General features: G+C 34.8%; 1 protein-coding gene across 1 annotated transcript; it reads right to left on the bottom strand.

Annotated features, from left to right (window-relative positions):
• Nucleotides 1-17,048: 17,048 nt before the first annotated feature.
• Nucleotides 17,049-22,107, bottom strand: LOC141448012 (uncharacterized). Its single transcript, XM_074116015.1, has 2 exons — nt 21,059-22,107; nt 17,049-17,611 (listed from the first exon to the last, which is right to left on the bottom strand). Exons 1-2 carry the CDS (start codon nt 21,731-21,733, stop codon nt 17,537-17,539), a joined length of 750 nt encoding a protein of 249 aa, XP_073972116.1. The 5' UTR covers nt 21,734-22,107; the 3' UTR covers nt 17,049-17,536.
• Nucleotides 22,108-22,173: the final 66 nt, after the last annotated feature.

Genomic DNA, 22,173 nt, shown 5'->3' with positions numbered 1-22,173 from the left:
TATGTTAAGTAGAGATGTTTATAAAGTGTGGAAGAGTTTTTAGTGTTGATGAGGCCGATGTTAAAGGGGGTCTGTCTGTAAATATAGACCTGGGAAGAAGGAACTATCTTCGTCTGGCCCAAGTGCGCCCCACTATCTAGAGTGTTGATTCAACTAAAGCCAAATTAGAGCCAAACACACTCTACTGTATCAATATCCATCACTCTTACCAACTAAACAAATATCATTAAATGGAAAAAATTATAATCCTTTAATCAATTATATTCTCCTAGAGGCTTTGTCTGCGTTTAATTCAACGAAATATTTTTTTGTAAAAAAAAAATAAATGTTTTGAAACTAAAATATCGAAGCATTTTTATCATTCCCGTTATTTAATGAAAGCTGTGATTAATGTTAAAGGCCTTTGAACATACTTCTGTAAAGTAAAACTTAACAAACTTAACTCTTGTATATTACTATAGAAATAAACGCTTTAAAATTTTAAAATAATTTACACGCAAAATAATAACAGAAATAATAATAATTATTAGTGACAGCCAGAGTGCGTTGTGTAAATTATCACATATACACAACCAGTCTACAGGAATGAATCACATTATCGCAGAGATTGTAGAAACTATTGCCATTTTTAAAGAGAAGGGAGTCTGCATTAATTTTTTGTGGGTAAGGGGTCATTGTGGTATAAAAGAGAATGAAATTGTTGATACACTTGCAAAGGAAGCCACCAATAGTGGGGAAATGGCTAATTATAAATTACCACACACCGATATCAAGGGTATAATTGCAAAAGCAGCACTACAAAAATGGCAGACAGATTACAATAATGGTGATAAAGGTAGATTCTATAAAACTATGGCAGATCAGTTACCTAGACAACCATGGTTTAAGGGAACTGTCACTAATAAATGGGTTGTTACGACAATAAGCAGGCTGAGAGCGAACCACGCGGTGTGCGGGGCGTATCTACACAGGATCAACAAAAGGTCCTCTCCTCTTTGCGTAGATTGAAATGAGGAGGAGGATTTCAAACATGTAATAATGATATGTCCACGTTATGTGGTAGAAAGGAAACGAATGTTTGACGATATATACAGGTATTTAGATGCACCATTTCGCTACGAAGACATTATATTCTCCACCAACATTTATGTGCTTAAGTCGATAGCAGAGCTAGCAATGAAATATGAATGTATTTAAAAGCTATAGCCGAATTAGAATGAATGGAAGAAAATGCTTAGAGAAGGATTACGTGATTTTAATTTTGGTTAAGCTATAAGGATGGCAGGAGCACAGAGTGCTGCTCCATCCATTAGTAGTAGTTTATGTAAATAGCAGTATATAGTAGAATGATGAATGTGTGAAGCGAATGTATTTGTAGGTAAGAATGGAGAGTGAGTGATATTCTAGTGATAAGCACCTAGACGATGCTGGCTGTATGGCGGAAGCCAATGCCAAAAAAAAAAAAAAAAAAATAATAATAATAATAATAACCGAGTTCGTAAAATCCAGCTACCGGCTCTTAGTTTCTTCTCTTCCTAGGAGCTTCTTACAGCTCACTGTCCGGTGATGGACAGCGTTGAGAGAAGACTGTTCGGAGACCGGCAGTATACTGAAAAAACTCCAGGCACCAATGTTCATGTCTGGAATTAAAAAAAAAAATTATATATAATGATAACTATAAAATTTTTATGTTTTTCAAAATTGCTGATTTGAAAAATTCACTTGTTCAAACTCGTACTTATTACTTGAAGTGTCAAGGGATACTTTAACATCAAGTGTTACAAATTTAAATGAAAAATCTTTTTTCATTTAACATCTATTATCGCTGGAAGCTTTTATTGATGATGTTGAATATGCCCACAAATGATAAGACGTAAAATTTGTTGCATTTCAATGAAATAAATACTTTTTTCGTCCACAGGGATTACGTTTTCTGTTCTAAAATATTGCAAACTTGACCTAATAATATAAATTTCTTTTCTTAGTATTTACAATTTTGGTCAATTTTTTTATTTTTCATTTTTCCCCCAGGAATGTTGGTAATTGTAAACTTTTTTGAATCAAATTTTTTTTTTTTAATTTTATGCATGAATTATTCCTCTTCGTTTAATTGTCAAGAAAACAGAGGAAAACAAAAATCTTTCCGACCCTGTCAACTTTATCTTAATCTAAAATGTCGCCTAACAAATTCACATCATCCAAACTAATGATAGACGCGATCCATTTTAAGAGAGCGTTGCCAGTGCTTGACAGTGCTTTAACAAAGCCTTAGTATGATTAGATTCAGTAGAAGATACGCTGCAACAACATCTGGAGTGTAGCCAAGTCTTTAGAGCCGAAAAAAAAACTTACTTTGATATCATAAAAATTAGAAATGACCTTACTATCTTAGGATGTTGATAGAAAGAAAGGCTTTCTCTTTGGACAGTGTATTAATGGGTCAAACCATGGTTACGTCGACGATTCGTCGAAAGCGTTTGTGATAATATCCTTTAACTCTTCCAACAGGAAACCACTTAAGAAATTCGTCCGCCAACTAGGTGAACCTAAAATTTGCCCTTGGATGAACATATTTCTTTTAAAGATTCAGAAATTATTATTGCAGATTTATTTGTTTAACGATGTAAATACATAAATATCGTAATCAATAACTCTTAAAATATAGTTAACTCACTCGTGATTACACCTTCAATGTCCTCATGAAATAAAATATGTCTACATCTTAAGGTTTTCTGTTTGCCAGCAATCTTCTACAACAGACATCTTACAGAAATGGTTTACCAGTCCGTACTAGCCAATTATAACACTTTAAATAAATCAACTTATTCCGTTAATGCTTAAACATTTGTATAAACCAAAGTGGTAGTGTAGCTGGAGTAGGATATGCCTGCCTAGTGTATTTTGAGAGTACAAACATACTTCGGCAATCAGCCTACAAATTTTGATGCCAAAGTGAAAGCTATAAGCGAGGCGGTAATAACGTTTGAAAATCTAAACATCGTCCGTCGCAAGGCTGCATTCTTCAAGGTAACCATAAAGACCTTCACCTCCTCTACACCACCTGACTGTAAACAAATTACCTGAACTGTAAACTGGCGTTTTTTTTAAAAAATATTTTATTTTAGCAATTTGTTGTCAACTTGAATTCAATTTCTTTAGAGAGAAACGTTCAAAACAAACGAATCTCGAAAAGGCAGATCAATACAATAAAAATATGGATGTGAGCCTTTTCACTGCGCACCCATAAACGAGTCACGTTTGCCTTATATGTCCCAACGTATTCCTGATTTCAAATAATAATAATTAATGAAGCGGTTACTGAACACAAAATTAAAAAAGAAAAAAAAACAGACGATAGAAGGTGACGAGCGCCATAACTGGAAATTATTTTTGGAAAGTGGTAAAATTGGATTTAATGCTAAAAATTTCGGAATAGTTTCAGCTGTAAATATATAGACTTTATGGTTCAACAAAGGACCCAGTTCTGGTCCTATGTGAAAGTGTCCCTACGTGTTCTTGCTGATCCGCCTGTTATTGTTACCACTCACGTGTAATGCACATTTTCCCACACACAGTCATTTTTACCTGGCCAGCGCCTTCTGTATAAGGAATTGCAGAAAATTTACAATACATACAGTAAACAGGATATAACTAGACTTGTAAAATAAATGCTTTTTTGATTTTTTTTTAATCAAGTTTTAAGATTTATTAATAAATAGCTCAAAGGTCGGGAATATCGTGTCTCTTCAGCAACGGAGGCCTGGTTTGAATCCAAGCAGGATGACCTCTATTTTAAATGCAGTTTTTGATGATCAACCCTTATACAACTGTCCTACTGGACAGTTTTAATAATAATAATACTTTATTAAACACATAGGAAATACAAGAATATAGGAAAAAGTACCATACGGCATGGAAAATCCGTCTGCCGGAGGTCGCTAGTTTTTAGAATTACAAACTTAATTAGAGTTTACAAATTGAAAATTGAGAAAAGAACTAAACTTAAAAAGTAAAACTGAAAGAAAAAAAGAAGATAAAGGAAAAAAGAAATAAACAATTTGCCTCAATCAAACATAAAATAAAAGAAGATACATATAAAAAAGAACACACTTATTAAACTAAAAATGCAACTAAACGTGAAAATGGAAAAATTTTTAGACAGAAAATGCTTAAAAGTAACATAGAGAGAATAATTAAATACAGATAAAAAAGTAAAGAATGCAATTTAAAATTAAATAATAATGAGCACAATAAACAGATAAAATATATATATATATTTTTTTTTATAAAGCTAACATTGAAGAGAACAAGTTGTTTTAGGGCTTAGAAATTAAAGGCCTGCACTAATTGATATCTGTAAGCCCAGGCGTGGCGGGCAAACTGAACAATCGGCTGAATAGTGGTGCCATTCAGAATTGTTATAAGTTGCGGTCTGGATAGAGACCGGCAACCCATGTAAAGCAGCCTGAGCTCGACTAGTATGGTGCACTCGGCAACAAAATGAAAAACATCTTCCCTGGCACGAGAATTACATAATGAACACATCACTACAGGACGCTCTAGCCAAGGGGTGTAATTTAACCACAACAACTCACACCTTAACTTAAAAAACCAACGCAGTTCGTAGAGGGTAACCTTCGTAACTTTTTCAACTAATATGTCCATCGTAGGGGAGCTATGACTAAGAACCTTGTACAATAGAAAGCGGTCTGAAGCTTGGGCCGACACTACAGCCTCCTTCCGGGAGCGGGTTGCGATAGCTGAAAGTAAGGTGGAGAAAAAGAGCTTCCAATCAGCCATATTACTATTGCTAAAATTAAATGAGCAATCATATTTATTACAGAGTACATTCCAGTGGGCAATCCGGGAAGAATTATGCCTAATTACTTCCAAGGCAGAAACTTTAGGCAGGCGGTTATCTGGAAGCTGCAAGGATTTCAAGACATATTTGAAATGAAGCCTCAACGTAAAAACTAAAATTAATTCTACAGAAGTCTCCAGATACACCATATAATTAGGGGTAGAACTCGGAAAAAAAACCTCAGTACTCTTTCAACAATCTGATTTAAGCTCTGATTTCCCAATGCATTCTTCTAGGCATAACTTTGCAATATCCAGCCAAGAACCAAGGACTGTCTGAGTTACTGAACAGTTTTAATGATATTTAGCGAAGTACACAGCTCCTTAATGAGTCATCCTCGTGTTGATCTAAAGGCTTTTTGTAGATTAATTGTTGACATTTTTTTTGTATTATCAAACTGATCATCTATAAGAAAGAGCGTTTTCAGTTTCCATCGTTTATTTATTTATTTTTCTTTCTTTAATCAAGAAACGTCTCGGACTATCTGAAGACCATGCTAGATGCCCCTAAGCACGATGTCAAGAGAATTTATTGTAAAACAACAAATTTTAATTTGTTTATAGGCTACTTTCTAAAAGAAACCTGAGGAGGTTATTGGATGAAAAAAAGACAAAACTAATGCCATAGAAATACAAAGAGAATACTCAATTAATTACCAAAGCACTACTTTTTTCTGAATTGCAAATTCAAATCTGTATATTTTCATATGCCATCGTCTTGAGAAAACCATTGCTTCCTCTCTTGACAGGAAAGAATATTGCTTCGTTGTTCTCCTAGGTTTGAAGCAAGCCTTCGATAGCTTTTTGTGCTGCTTTGAAAGTACAAGGGCGTCCTTTCCTTTTACTTTTTCCTTCATCAAACATTTGAAAGGACAATAACAATATTTACCATCTAGAGATTACTCTATTGTGGCTTCAACTTCTTGAAGCTTATTTCATTCACTTCTTCTTTTTTTTCAAAAAAGCGTTATATAGGTTGATATATGAAGATTGAGAGAACAAAGGTTATTGTGTGATATCATCCAGAATATTCCTTTAGTTTTCGTGTTGTTTATAACATCAGTTCTATAAGTGAATAAAGCCTTTTTAACAATTTTTTTTTAAGTCTATCAAAAGCGTTGACAGAAAATGAAGCTTGAGAATTATCTGTGTGCGAAGGTTCTGAATTTATAGTTTGAACTGTTTGGGAAGTGATAATCACACGAATTTTGTGTCAAAAATAATACATAACATACGTACATACTCCGTGTTTAGAATCATTGCGTTGATTCATCTTTATTTTCGTCGATTGTTTTTTTTTAAAAAAAAACACTGCAAGAAAAGAGATTGTTAACAGGAAACATTACTCGTTTGATTAATGCTTCGAATCACTTATTATTTATTTACTTTTTTTTAATGTGAAATTTTCTGAAAAGTTAACATGTGTTTAGCTCGAAGTGCATTTATTTTGAAACACTAGGAAACGGTATATTTAGTATTACAATAGGGAAAGAAATAATCTTCCTCAGAAACAGCCACTCACGTCACTAGTGAAGTTTGATCAGATAGATTTGCGCAATATCAGTCATAAAACTTTCTGAGCATTCATTTTCAATACGCAACTAATCACACTTCTAAGATAAATTAAATATTTTGTCACTTAGGAATTAAACTAAGAAATAATCAAATACTTTTTTCTTGTAAGAAATTATTGTTTAATTTAGTTGTACAGAACAAATTATGTACTGATACTGAACATACTGTTTTTATGCATATAATACACATTTTACTGGGAGTTTGTTTTAATATAATAACCTCTATTATTTTGACTTAAAGATAATATTTACATGTGGTGAAAACGTCTATTTCAAGGATAATAATCAAAATTAGATTCTCAAAGCATAAATGAATAAAAAACATAATAAGTAAATTCAAACACATAATTACAGTCACACAGATTCAAATATTCACTGTACGACTAACCAGAAATTAGACTTCGACTGATACACATTTATTTAAACTTTTTAGGAAGTTCTCTGGGTTGGTTGTTAAATGGTTAAAGCAAATAGAAGGCGGTTTGTGCTCGGGTTGGTCAATTACAATATGACACAAACTATAATTGTTGTGGAGGTACTGATGAAGTTGTTGCCGGTAAGTTTTGTATTAAAGCTGTTTGGTTTTGTTGCGGAATCTGAGAAGGTACTGAATTTGCTTGACGTGTTAAAGGAGGTGAAGTGACCTGAGGGATTTTATTTCTTTTACTTTTTATCTGGAGAAAGGTTAAGAGTGTTTGGAGTTCTTTTGGATCGGTTTAATGATGAAGTTGTGAATTCACTACCAGAGATGGATCCTCCGATGTCGGTCTCGCTTAGACCCATGTCTAAGCCGCCGAAGAGGTTAATATTTGCAGTTTTCCTTTTCTGTTTGTTCTTGGCAATAATAAATAAATAATTAGGTTATCTCACTCAGATGGAATTAGCTATGTAACTTCTCTCTTTATACTAGGATGGGAAAGGGTGAATTTATTACACAATCAAAAAAACACTTTCAAATTGTTATTTTAATAGTTAAACAGCGGAATCAAATCCTAAACAGAAGTTTATATTCTGAGACAGCAAACGCCCTACCTGGTTCTTTGACTTTGGCTGTGACTTAGGGTACAAATTTAACGAAACATCGATAACAAGTGGCTAAACGCCACGTCTGAATCCGCATCGGATTGGTTTTTTGCGGATAAATTGTTTCACGAAGTGATGTCCACAAAATATGGCTCCATCGCTTCAGCTAACGAGAACATGTTTCCTAATAATTGTGCATATTAAAGTTAATCTAGTTGATCAGTTCATCAATTATGTTAGAATATAAAAAGGGTTGATGAAAGTAAACACAAATGTGGAAACCACGAGTCATATATTTTTCATAAGACGCCATTAGAAGCACACACTTAGAAGTAATATAAAAGGCGCCAACACCTTCTTAATACAGTGTTGCTCACATTCATTACAAACCAACACTCCCCCTTAATGATATGAGACAACTGAACCAAAAAAAAACCACAATGATCATTTAGATAAAAAAAAAAAAACTTATACAATACCAAGTTTGCCTAAACAAAATTTATGTTTAGGGTAATGCAACCCCTTTGTGAATATATCAGCTTCCATTACATTTGAAGGCATATACTCTACCATTATCCTCTTTTTGTAAACCAAATCCCTAATAAAATGTATTCTTGTGTCTATATGCTTGGTCCTATTATGAAATTTCGGATTTACAATTAATTTTTGTGCGCTCTGGTTATCATTATACAATATAATAGAGTCTATACTTTGATAAATTTCACTTAATAGACCTTGTAAAAATATAGCTTCTTTACTACTTTCAGATAACGCAATATATTCAGCTTCTGTACTTGACAGACTAACACAATGTTGTTTTTTAGCTTCCCAACTTATAGGACCACCACTTAATTTAAAAACAAAACCTGAATAAGACTTTTTATCATTGATATCATTGCTCCAATCAGCATCTACAAAACCATGTAAACAATTATTTTCAATTTTTCTATATGTTAAGTTTAAATCAATGGTTCCTTTCAGATAGCGCAAAATTCTTTTTGCATGTTTGAAATGTTCTACATCGTAACAATTATTGAATTGGCTTAGATAATTTACAGCAAAGGATATGTCAGGCCTTGAATTAATTGCCAAAAACATAAGTGAACCTATTAATTCTTGATAGGGTAACCTTTCATTAACTACATTTTGCTTAACCAACTTTAACTTAGCTTCAATAGCTGTTGAAACACATTTCGCATCATTCATCCCAAATTTATTTATTAATCTATTTATATATTCCTTTTGATTAATATAAGTTACATCTTTACATTGATTTGAATTTATTAAATCTAATTGAACATAACTTACGTAATAGTGACAACCTTCTATTTAATCCCTTGTCTTCGTAAACAGCTTCTAAAGTATGCCAAGCTTCTTTTGATGTTTTACACTTTAATAGATGGGGTACAACACTCATCTCAACCATCAAGTTAATTTTTGAAAGAGCTTTTTCTTCCATTCTTATCCGATTTTCTTCAGATATTTTATCACTTTCCGTGAAGCCTATTATACATTTCCACAATTCTTCATGTTTCAAGTAATTGGCCATCTGGAACTTCCAATGGGTATAATTTTCTCTTCCCTTTAATTTTTGGATAGAGAATGACACACTAGAGGGTCCTGCCATATTTTTATAAAAAACACTGTATACTAGTTTTTAAATACAATAATCACTACTGTTTATAAACACCACTTAAACATTAACACCTTTTAAGAGTAACTGAACAGGGCGGCCTGTGCCCATAACCTGTTAGAATATAAAAAGGGTTGATGAAAGTAAACACAAATGTGGAAACCACGAGTCATATATTTTTCATAAGACGCCATTAGAAGCACACACTTAGAAGTAATATAAAAGGCGCCAACACCTTCTTAATACAGTGTTGCTCACATTCATTACAAACCAACAAATTAAAGATCTTGCCTTAAAATCTTTGACACCTGAATCAATTTGACTAAAATCACTTAAATTAAATAAACCTGTGAATTGGGTCATATTGGTTTCATGGCATTTTGTTAGAAACTAAAGCTTTGTTCGTATCAGCTCTGATTTCCCAATGCATTCTTCTAGGCATAACTTTGCAATATCCAGCAATAGGTAGAGAGGCTTCTGAATATTTGTAAACAACGTGGGCTAGTTGCTCGAAGTTCCCCTTCTGAGTCGCATACTTCACCGTAAATTTGCACATTTTGTAAATAATTTGTTAATCAAAAACTATCCGAATAATATCAACTTTTATTTTATTATTATTATTCTTTGTATACAGCTTCAGCTGGTTACAAGAGTAGATATATTTCACAATTATATATACAAGAACCAAATTTTACCACAAAATACAAAAACCTTATTTTGGGCAGTTTAGAAAAAAGAAAACATGATAAAGTTGAGCTGATCATAGGAACACTTGCACAATTTTTTTTTTTTTTTTAAATCCTCAAATTTGACATCTTTTGATCATTATACAAACTTTACAAATATCAAATTTATTTTGTTTATTCAGGATGAACTTATTCTAGTGATTCTGGTCTCTATTTTTCAATTAGTAATTGCCTTGTAGTTATTATATGACTACAGAAAACTAATTTATTTTATTAAATAAGTCATTTTATCAAAGATTCATCTTGCTATTTTTTTTTTTTTCTTTCATTTGCAATATGGCCGGGACAATGTTTATTGGTAGAGGTAACGACAGTAGACCAGAAACCTTGTCACAATTAGGTATTATTTGGAGGTACCCTCGTCGTGTGACTAATAAACCAAACACAATATAACCGCCCACAATAAACACGATAGATATGGTAACATTACAGTATTTGGCTGTCACAGGTCCTCTTTTACCTCCATAGAAATCATCCCTCCTTTGTCTGATTGAAATTCCTGATATGTGCGTCATAATCTGGACTCAACCCATATCCAGTCACCGTTAAATTTCATTCCTATTTAGCTGATGTCAAGTTAATAATACAATAGGCAAATTATCGTATTCATTTATCAATCCATTGTATTTCGACTTTTAAATTTCTCAACTAACTTGCCTGAGGAAATTTATATTTAAATTTTTAGTAAGATAATGAAAAGACAGTTGGTTGTTAGGTACTTTTTTTTTTTGTCTTTTGTAAATATGTTAGGAGAGACATACTTTCATATATTCTGTGGCTTTTTACAAGAATGTCTTAAGTCAAATTTTATCTTTATAAAATTATTATTATTATTATTTTTTTTTTAGCGCATCAACAGCTGAGGTTATTAGCGCTTGGAGCTTTTTCCAGTGTACTGCCGGCCTCCGGACAGTGTTCTCTCGTTACAGACAACACTGTCCATCACCGGACAGTGAGCTGTAAGAAGCTCGTAGGAAGAGAAAATCTAAGGGTTAGCAGCTGGATTCGAACCCGGGACCTCCGCGTGGGAATCGAGTACGCTAACCACATAGCTAATCCCTCCCCTCTTTATTATTATTATTATTATTAGATGTGTCTCTGAATTAATAATTTTATAGCCAAAAATTAAAAATAAAATTAATTAAATTTTTAAATAATAAAAAACAAAACTAATACAAATCTGATGATTAATTTTCTTATTTGTCTGATTGATATTCATCCACATGGACACTATAAGTCTCGCAGACTCCTTCGGGCGGAAATCTGGGACCAAGTGTTTTAAAAAAATGATACGAACTGTTCTTGAAATATGGATTTGTTTGGAGGACAATAGCTGCGAGATTAAAGTTATGAGGATGAGCAGATAAGGAGATGCTGCATGATTGGAGATAATCAGAAGATGTTGGAAGAAGGTTATGATGTGAGAGAGTATTGCGAATTAGGATTGCCGCTCCACTGTGGGCTGTGTCATCGGGATGGTCATTCCTACGTTTTATAGGCAGTAATGTAAAAGTTTGATGTACTAGTAAAGTGGGTTTCAGTGAGTAAAGCTATGACGTTTGTCATGGGACAATGTGTCAAATTCGTCTCTGTTGGGGAAGTAGTTGCTTAACTAACTAAAGTACTTAGTAGATTAACGAGTGGAGTGAGTAGAGATTCAAACCTTTGGAGAAATTAGTTGAGAACAGTTGTTAAGTCTGATTGTGTAAATGGAGGTTGAGAAGGAAGAAGTGAGTGCGAAGAATGAGACCTCTGATCTCCAAATAAGAGAGTCCTCTAGTAGCTGATTGGTTGAAATGTTGCACTGGTTGTGACTGCTGTGCAATTAAGGCTACTTCAGTTGTTGCTGAGGTCGTTGGCGTGCTGATTGTGGGAGAGCTGAGAAATCCTTACAGATAGACGTTTGAAGAGGCTGAAGTCAATGTAGCGAATTTTTGTGGACAGAGTGTCGGAATGTTTTGTGGCATTTTTTGTGGTCATTGAAATAATGGACGACCTTCCTGTACGTCTCAATATACCAGTATATTGTCCAAGCGTGACAAGCATAAGTAATTATTGGCTCCAATTAAATTTATTAATCTGGTCATTCAGTGCAATAAAATGATTGATTCTGTATCTTATGATCAGTGGTAGATGGATCCTCTGGCAAGACGCTAACTTTATTGTGGGTAGCAAATTCCATACTGATCATTTTGAGGCATATTTGTTGTTGAGGAGTTGAGGAGTTGAGACAATGCGCCTCTCTTTCGAGTTAGTGGCGGCGAGGAGACTAGAAGAGTCTTCTTACTTCGCTTCTTTAGTTTTCCTTCTCCAGAAGCTTGTATTTTTTCTGCAGTAATGCAAAGGGGAGAAAATAAACAGATTTTTGAGGGGTTATATTAATTTAAAAGGAATTAACATCTTTTAAACACTTTAATTAAAGTATTTAATTCTATTAATCTGCCAGAAATGAGTATAATTAACATTAAATAAAAAAAAAGAACTTAAAGCGAGCCGCTAATTTTAAAATAACACTGATTGGTATGCTTGTAGTAATGCTTGTAGTAGTCATTAATTTCAACGAGTTTTGTTTCACATGCCTTGTATTATATCACCTATAAAATTATAATTCCATTATTATCTAAGCTAAAATCGATTTCTTATCGTAAACATCTACTGCGTTTCATTTAAATTTCTCACTAGAGATAGATCGATAGACTGAAAGAGATAGTGTGATGTTAAGAACGGCCGGTCGTGGGAAAACAATAATTCCTTAGCTTGCAAATTAATAATACAGTGTGATTGTATGATTTACAAGCGGCCGTACAGACCACGTGGGAAGTAAATGACAGGGGTGCCACTATTTTACAATATAACGTTTAATTACCCCTACAATTTTACTGTTCTAGCTGCTCCCCTTAATTTTATTTTGATTATTATGATTTTTAATTTAACTCTTCGCTATCTCTTTGTTGTGCTCTTTTTATTAAAGACAGAAATCTGTAGTGCTTTTTTTATATATTTTTTTATAATCTACATGTGGTTAATGGTATTTTCTAAGAGTGCGTAGTCGTTTCAAATTGTAACAGATGTATCCATTTCTTGTTTATTATGTCATCGCTTTTAATAACTATGTCTGTGCAATAAACATATTTATGGTAATGTTTCTTGAAAATATTTCTTAAATTGGTCAACTGTGTCATTTTTGCCGCGGACTACTGTGGGCTCCTATATCTCTTCTATAGCATAACAAGGAATAATCAATCATTTATCACAGACAATAACTTGTATTTTTACATACGTGATTCCAAGAAATTATGCAACAAGATGCTGAATGATGTATGACCTACATTGCTGTCTCAAGGGAAGAGCATCATTAGATGGTTATCTGACAGTTTCCTGCATATTTTGCCTCTTTTCTTTCGAAATGTGTTTTACTTTGACTTTTAACTTTTCTGGCACAGAGTCTGGTACTTTCCGCAGGTTTTATGAACGCAGGTATTCTTCAACAATATTTTAAACGGAGTTGAAGGGTAAATGAGTGGAGGGAGAGATTGTGTTGTTGATCCTCAAGTAAACAGGTAGTTCGTTTGCTAGGAGGAAGGGCATCAGTTTTTCTAGAAAAAAAATCTCTTAAATTCCTCTAAAGTATGTTAAGCCTGAAAACCTAATACCTGAGAGCCGCATTACACCACTGATCGGCAATACGCTATTGAACAGCTAAACCTTAGATTTTATAGGCACTTTATTTTTTTTTTAAGAACAAACTTTACCACATCCTGTTGGTATATAGTTTTGATGAAGGAACTTTATTGGCAATATGTGAAGTGAAAGTTAGGCTCGGAGTAAAAGTGATGCCGAAATACTTAATGCAATCAGCTACATGCACTTGTTTGTCTCTTTAAAACCATTTCTCAGAGAAAGATAACCTGCCGCCCTTACGGAAGATCATTAATTTTGACTATTCAAGTTTACATGAGCTTCCATTGGTCGTAAGATTCGAGAAATCGAATGTTTCTTTGAAAGTTCGTTGGGTCATCAGTTATCAGTACTATACTATCTGCGAATTCCCCGCAAGGGGTAGCTGTTGTACGCAGCTACTGGGGGCGTTACGGACCCCCGGATTCCTGAGTACATTACACCGTACACACTCACCAGAACACTAAAGCATACATTTACACTGATACAAGCATACCTAAAGTACGCTTTTAAGGGCTACAGTCAAGTTAAATGTCCACAAATCATCTTTAATAAAAGAGAAATATTGTTTTTAAGCATAGGAGTGGGGAGACATTTCTGTAATGCAAAGCTTAAAATTGCTGCATGTCCATTATCGACGCTTTGGCTTTTATCTTCCTTTTTTACGTTATAAGCCTGATCGGTCAGCCAAGGCAAGGTGTCAGTTGTAAGATTCTTCTAGCACTGCCTTTACTTGTAAATCCGCAGGCATTAATCTGGATCTTATATTTGTCCCATTTTGCGCAGGTGTCATTAGAAGGATGATGAAATGATAAATTGAATTTTTCGACAAATATTTTTCTATAAAATGATTCAAGTTCTGGTACAATGTTTTGATTTGAACAATGTTCTTTGTACAATTTTTTACATATAATGTGGAAAATAGGTTGTTTTGATAATAAACTATAGACCGATTTATCCTTATTACGGGCAGAGCGTGGTTAAGGATTTCTTGTGATAAGCAATTGACAATTAACCCATTAACTGCCAAATTTTTTAAATGTATTTTTTTGCTCTATCATGTTTAGTTTGAGTCAAAATTGTCATTAATAAATGAAATCTATGAAATAATGCATTATATAAAAAAATAAAATGTTTTTAAAAAAAGTCCCATTTGGGGATCTTGGCAGATTGGAAGTTCAAAAGTGAATACAAGTTGTTACTTCTTATTGAAACATCTATTTATTAGCTCTGTGGATTTAAGGGGTTTTCTTATTTGTCAGTAATAGAAAATAGATTTGAAGGATTATCAATGATTGAAATATTTTTCAATATGACGGAAGCACCCAAACCTTCAACTTGAAACTCACAGTTTCGTTTGCCTTGGCATAATTCAGCACGAAAACAGCAACCGGTTACAGATGGTCCTTTGCTTGAAACCAAATTGTATTGGTTTCCCTCGTATAAACTGATTCAAAAAGTGATGACCGTAATATCGCACCATCTGTACATCCTTGATCTGATTTGGTGGGATATAACTGACAGTGTCTGGTTTCATAAAACAGGACTCTACAGAAAAATTATTGGAATGAAGCTCTAAAATCACGGGGACATCCTTTGGTTGGCAATGATCTATCGTAATTCATTTTCGTCAATTTCTTCAACATCAGAAACAATATCTAGTAAGTCCGGAGGCTGTTCAACAATATCTATTGTTGAATCAGTATCAGACTCAAAGTCAAACTGCTCTAAAAAGTGAAGGCCCTTTACTGCTTCTTCTAGTTCACGGAATGTATAAAATTCATTGGTTCTCATTTCTATAAATAAATACTAAAAGTATTCTATAACTCGGAAATTTGTTCACCCTGTATTCCACGATCCCCATTTGGGGATCGCTGTTCAAAATTCATTTTCTCTAATTCTCTAAAATATTTAAGGAACATAATATTTTTACCTACAACTAGAACCTTGATGAACTAGGAACTTGATGGTAAGCTGCTTTTAGATCGATGCTACTGTACACGCTGTATTGGGCTACGCGGTTCACTCCTCTTCAATTCTAGGCAGTGGATAGGCATCCAGTAGCGTAAATCTATTGATTGTCTGCGAGTAATCGATGACCATTCTCTTCTTGTTATTTTCGTTGCTGACGACTAAAGGTTGAGCACGCCATGGGCTGACACTCTTTTCAATAATCCCGTCCTTCAAGAGTCGAGTTACTTCATCTCTAATGAACTCCATATCGGCCAGAGAATGTCGCCTGGATTTAGTAGCAATAGGCCTGACGTCAGTGGTCAGGTTCGAAAAGAGTGAAACTGAACTTACATCAGCTTCTTAAACACTACAAATTGTGATAGGTGCCTTATTACCACCAAATGAGAGCTCTAGACTACTGTGTTGATTCAGTATATCGTGACCTATAATGCTGTCGGCGCATAAGTCCTTTAGGACATTTAGCTTGGCCTTGTAAGAATGTCTCTGAAATTCGAGATAAACAACGCAATATCCATTAATCTGCGAACTAACAGCTTTAGAGGCGAGGCTGACATTACTAGGGGCTCTCGTCATAGGTATCTGATGCTTAACTACAAACTCTGTGTTGATGAAGCTGTCAGAGCTGCCTGTATCCACTAGCGCGTCGGCACATACCCCGTTTATTGTAACCTTTACCACGGCATTCGATAAGGAAGATGGGGCAGCTGCTAGTATAGATGCAGAGGTTTTCTTTCTAATTTGTCTCCTATTCGCTAGACACTTTGGAAAAATGCCCCTTTTATTGCAAGAATGGCAAACGATATCACGAGCCGGACAAACCTTACGGGAGTGCTTGCGGTTGTCACAATATAAACAAGTGACTGATGTAGCTGCAGCAACTGGAGAGTCATCGGAGTGGCCAGAGGTAGAGCTGCCACGTTCGAGCACAGAGTTAACACTGAGGACTTCGAGATTAACATAGGACTGCGATTGCTTCTGAGCCATTTCGAGTGATCTGGTCTGATCATAAGCAGTTTTGAGTGTGAGGGTTGAATTTTAAAGTAATCTTTGACGAATATTGCTTGACAACATACCAGTAATAAAAGCGTCCTGTATTGATTCGTCCCTATGTTGGTCGGCAGTAACTGAGCTGAAGTTACAGTCTTTACTTAGTATTTTCAATTCTTGCAAAAACCTATCTAAAGACTTACCTGATTGTTGACGTCTTGTCGCCAGTTGATGACGAGCAAATATTTCATTATTTCTCTTGACATAGAGAGATTTAAGAATATCTACAGCGTCTTTGTAAGTAGCACACTCCTCGATATATTCATAGATATCCGATGAAACAAATGTTACAAGGTAATCGAGTATTACTGACTCGTCACTTATTCTACTTCTTCTGACATATGACTCGAATGTTCTGAACCAGTGGTTCCAGAGCTTCGACGCGTTAGTCGAGTTAGGCTCCACCATGAGAGCTCTGGCTTTAGAACATTCGTTTGTGTGGAATCAGGTTTCTGTTCAGGAGTCATAATTGTGTTTTTTTCTTTGTTAATTAAATTGTAATGAAACAAGACCTTAAATGTAGGCTTTAATTATCAAAGAACAATACATCTAGAAACACTACATTAGAAACAAGGTAATAGTACAATACACAGAACACACAAGGAGGTTTACTCCTGGTTACCCTCACTATTTCCACGAAATTCACCCTTATACATCTCAATGTACAAGCATCTTTTAGTGCTTTTCCAGGTCGAGAAATAAGGGTTACCTTTGCTTCTTGCTTCATGAGGCCTATTTCTCTCCCAGCCACCAGGATTTCTTTTCCTCTTTCTAGTTTTGCCTTTTTCATCAAATTTATTTCTTCCTCTACCTTTTTTTATTCTGAATACTTGATTCTGTGTTGTTTATAGCAAACAAATCTTCAACTTCTTGAATATATTGAGCATTTTCTATTTCTTCATTATCAGAAGATGACTCCTCACTATGCGAAGGATTATAAATATCCGCACTGTCATCAGATATGAAAAGATCTGCTGAAAGACTGACATTCTGAATATTTTCTAACGGCCCTGAAGTCGCTGAATGATGAGACTATCCATCAGCGATTTATGGTGTAGCCAACAAAATTGTATCATCTGGAAAAAAAAACACAATTCAGAAATTTCAAAAATTATACATAATTAAAATAATTATGTTATAAAAGTGTACAATATTCTCTGACGCGCGCATTACATAATGAGCAAATTACAACCTCTCTCGTCCAGTTCAGGAGCACCATTAAGATGCAATAAATCTTCTTTGATCTTGAATAGCAACCTTAACTCAGTCAATAAAGGACCCTGAGCTTGATCAGATACTAGGTTAAACATTTCAAAGTTATGGTCTAGTTGTTTGTAAAACAGGAAGAAATAATTTGCTCGTACAGCTTATTCTAGAATTTAATTCTTGATTCGTTCAACATATCATTAAATAACTTTGGCCAATCATTGACATTGTTCAGAGAAAAGAGAGTTAAATTATACCAACAAAGTTTGGATTAGTAAACATCATCAATACGTGAACCGGTGCCCATTGAATCTTTTAACTTTTTCCTTTCCTCATGATACCGCGTTTCTTAAATTCTTTATTTTGTTCTTATTTCCTTAGGTCCGAAACCTGGAACTCTAAATTCCTTTTCAAATGCTGCTAGTGCAGCATTACGTGCATCACGATTCTTATAATTTACATTTTCAGTGTACCATAAACACTCATGACTGCGATAAGTCTCAATGAACTTTAATAAATCAGCAGGACCGAATTTTAACAATTTTTGACTCATATTTTTTAATTAACACCTCATTTTATTGATCGTTGAAATGGCATTACCTTTTTCTTGATTTTTCCACCCCTTAAATGAAATTAAAAATAAAATATAGAGCTACACGAACGATGCAAGCACATCATGTAAAGATTAACTGATTAGTTTTAAAATATCGAAAAGGAGAACACTTTTCGAGGAAGAGCAGAACTGTCCTCCCTAAAGGAGGACGATTGGTCACCTTATTAAAATGTAAGCTAAGAGTGAAGAGATCCACCTTAGTCTATTGGTATATCACCAATGTATACTCTAATAATATTTAAAAATTTACAAATGATTAGCATTAGAAAACAAAATTCAAAATTCCCTGTCCAGGTTAAGTTTATAGAATTACTTACTCTTTTTTTAACTTTTCGTTATATTATTTTCCTATGTAAGTTTTAGGTCCATAAATCGTAACATGCATTAAATATAACCAGTATCACTTCCCTGGTGCTACAGCCCGGGTCGGGCCTTGACCTCCAAAAGAAATCGACCCCAATCGTCCCTATCCAAAGCCTTAGACCGCCAATTCCGAGCGCCCAGCCTGGTTGCGTCTCTTCCAACCAGGTCCATCCATCGAGCTCTCGGGCGTCCAACCTTTCTAGTACCTATGACATTGAAGTTCAAAACTTTCTTCGGCATTCTGCCGTCTTCCATTCTCAGGACATGTCCCACCCACCGGAGCCTATTAATGCGGATTAATTGCACTGCCGTAGTATCAAACCAGTATCACAAGTATATACATAAGTTGTGGAGTATTTAAAATGGAAATACCCCACTTGCTAGAGATCAGGAATCAGGTGGTCGAAAAATAAGAATTAGTCTTTCAGTGCTTTCAACGACTATACATTTATTCTTCTACACTACATCATTTTTGGTGATGATAACCCAAAACCCAGTCTTCAGCGAGCAACGCCTTTGTCAGGCGCACTGGTAATGGACTGGATTAAGCTGTAGTAGCCCATGCAGATCCAAGGTGCTGGTGTGAATGTTGGAAACGGCAGATATAGAAGCAAGTCCCCACAATCCGGTTTCCTGTCAAATGGAGGACCAGCTCTAACCTTAAAGATGAGAGCAAAAGTTAGAAAATAGGATAATTGTGAAAAGGCCCTTAAATCACCTGAAAGTAGTAAAAGAATAAAATAGGTCTTGTGATACCAATGTAAAGAGATATATATATATATTTAAATATATAAGGGAGCAATAGGTCATGTGCCCTAGCTGATATAATCAGAAAAGTTCAATTAGAACTTGATACAAAAATAGTAAAAGTAAATGACAAATATTAAGGGGGAAATACCTTAAAGATGAGGCTACTCTGAATCAGCGCTAAGAAGGAGGCTGAGATTAACTGGACGCACACTGTTGAGATGTAGGCACAGCTACCAAGCTTCTGGCGTAATGTCCCTTAAACACTGGGATAGCCGGTATTAGTAATAATGAAAAATGAATATAATACAGTGTTAACAAGTTGAAGGTAGTGCCAAATAAGTTGAAGAATCCAGCAGCGGAAGTGTTGCGCAATCTGATGAATTTTGCTAAAAGGGTGAATAATCATTCGCCAGTAAGCCAGACCACTCTCAGGTGTAAGGAATAAGCAATAATAATAAGAATCACCCAGGGGTATTAAGGATGTAATGGAGAAGATAGGCTCTGACTTACCGCTTCAAGAATTAGTTCACCTGTGAGTCCAATATTTGAGTGAATTGTAATAATGCCGCTTGATAAGTGTAATGGCACAGTATAAAAGAACAGCCACTGCCACAAAGAAGCCGTCTAGGGCAGATAGATGAAAAACTTCCAAAAGGCAGACATGTGCAAGCAGAAGGCAAGATGGCGTTCAAGCCCAGTTCAAAGGCTGTACTTCATACAGGCACACAGTCAATTCTCCGCTAGAGCAATGACGACTTACGACTGACTGTAGAACTAGCAACCAACAGGGTGTGTCCAACTTAGCACTGCCTACCGAAATTAGTCAGGTCAAGCAACATAATGTTCTGAAGTGTACAGTTGGCAGACGTGTATAAAACATTATTTTGTTCAACAAGGAACAAAAGGTGTATATTGAAACCGGACACTAAAGAAATGAATCTAACTGAATATAAAAATTAATAAGAAATAAAGATGGCTAACCGAACAGTGTGGCCAGTTAACCATATGTAGAAAAATTGGGAGTCCCCCCACTGAGGTATCCCTTTTATATAAATTCGCGTAGTAATACGCTACATAAGTAAATAGCACTTTTAATAAGTTGTTATTGTATAATGAGGGGAAAAATCTAACTTCCGAACAAAATGTTCAAGAGAATGTTTTAGAATGAAGTAAACCACTTAAATACAAAGGGTCGGCACAAATAGTCCACATATTCTTTTGAAATTGACACGTATTTATTTACAATTACATTTATACAAATACAGAATCAATAAGTGTTTCAGGCCAACTGCCTATATTAACTAACCAAAAGTTAGTAGAATGTATCTTAAGTTAAATATGTACGTATTAAGCATGTTTACAAGTTAGGGAACAAATAATTTTAAAAGAACGTGAAAGTTACTTTATAGCAAGCTGTACTTCAATCTTTTATGTTTATATCTTTGGTGCAACATTGTATCTTTACTACATTCCACTATTTTGGCAATATGACTGTGTACACTCAAGAAAGAATCACGTCTTGTTTCCCCTTTGCACTTAATCTAAACACCGACGAACCCGAATCTGATGAGGGTGCTTCTTTTGTTTGTACCTGACTTATATGTGGCTTTCTTTTCTTAAGATGCGTGTGACACATCCCCGCAAAATGTCCCTTCATTTTACATTTGTTACAAATTTTGCCTCTAGCCGGACAACTGTGATCATTCCGAAAATGCCCAGCTCTTCCACACCTGTAACAAACATTTGTATTAATCTTAGAAGAAGTTTGTTTGTCCCTTACCTTATAGAATTTCTTCTGCGGCCTTTTCATTATTACTCTATTACATTGAGCTTCTTCCCCATCTAGTGCCTTTGAGTGAATGGCCACCGCTTCGAAAGTTTTTGATAACTTCTCGATCTCTGGCAAAGTGATCTCTGGTTTATGTAGAAACTCTCTCCTTAATTCACTTGAGTAACATGCTGATATCACCTGATCTTTAATTTGATCCTCTACCTGCTTTTGAAAATCGCAATTTTGTGCCTGTTTACGCAACCTAGCAATAAAATTATTCATGTTTTCCTCTCTCTCTTGACGCATCCCTCTAAAAACATGACGCTCATATGTAACATTTACTTTCGGCTGAAAATGTTCCTCAAGTGCCTCAATGGCCATTTGATATTCTACCTTTTCCCTTTTTTTTAATTCCTGAGCAGAAGCCGTTTCTGGAAGTGGCGGTAATTTTATCTTTTCTTCTGGCAAGCTAAAATATATATCCTGAACAGCCATGCCCGCACAATGAAGTAATAAAGCTTTTTGCCTACCTGGTTCAGTAATTCCTTTGGCATCAATAAATATTTGGAATGCCCTTTTCTATCGCTGCCATTGATTTCCAATATCTGGTTTTTCTAAATCTAAACAGGGTAATCCAGTATGCGAAAGATCCATGTTAACCTAACACTACAACCAATAGTTCTATATAAAAAAAAATCACACAAATTACTTCTTTTTTTTCCCCCAAATTTGATAATAATAATCCCATCCTCGTCGCCAATTGTTACAACGGGTTGTACTTTTTAAATAAAACACCTTTTATAACTAAACACGTATATTCTAATAAAACACATTCAAGTAGCACGCTTCTCATCCCATGTATATCCAATAACCTCCATATCTGTTACCCTCGATACTACAGTATCTTTATTACATTCCACTATTTTGGCAATATG

Source organism: Rhodnius prolixus, unplaced genomic scaffold, assembly GCF_049639745.1.
Source record: "Rhodnius prolixus isolate KJV_2025 unplaced genomic scaffold, Rpr scaffold_1, whole genome shotgun sequence".
NCBI classification, from domain to species: domain Eukaryota; kingdom Metazoa; phylum Arthropoda; class Insecta; order Hemiptera; family Reduviidae; genus Rhodnius; species Rhodnius prolixus.
This window is presented reverse-complemented; position numbering and strand designations above follow the sequence as displayed.

What these genes read in the sequence shown, in the direction of transcription:
- LOC141448012 (XM_074116015.1), bottom strand. Translation starts at nt 21,733, where the DNA reads ATGGCTGTTCAGGATATATATTTTAGCTTGCCAGAAGAAAAGATAAAA. An exon ending in GAAAGCCACATATAAGTCAG is followed by an intron (nt 17,612 to 21,058) that starts GTACAAACAAAA and finishes TTTTTTTTCCAG; the next exon opens with ATGATACAATTTTGTTGGCT.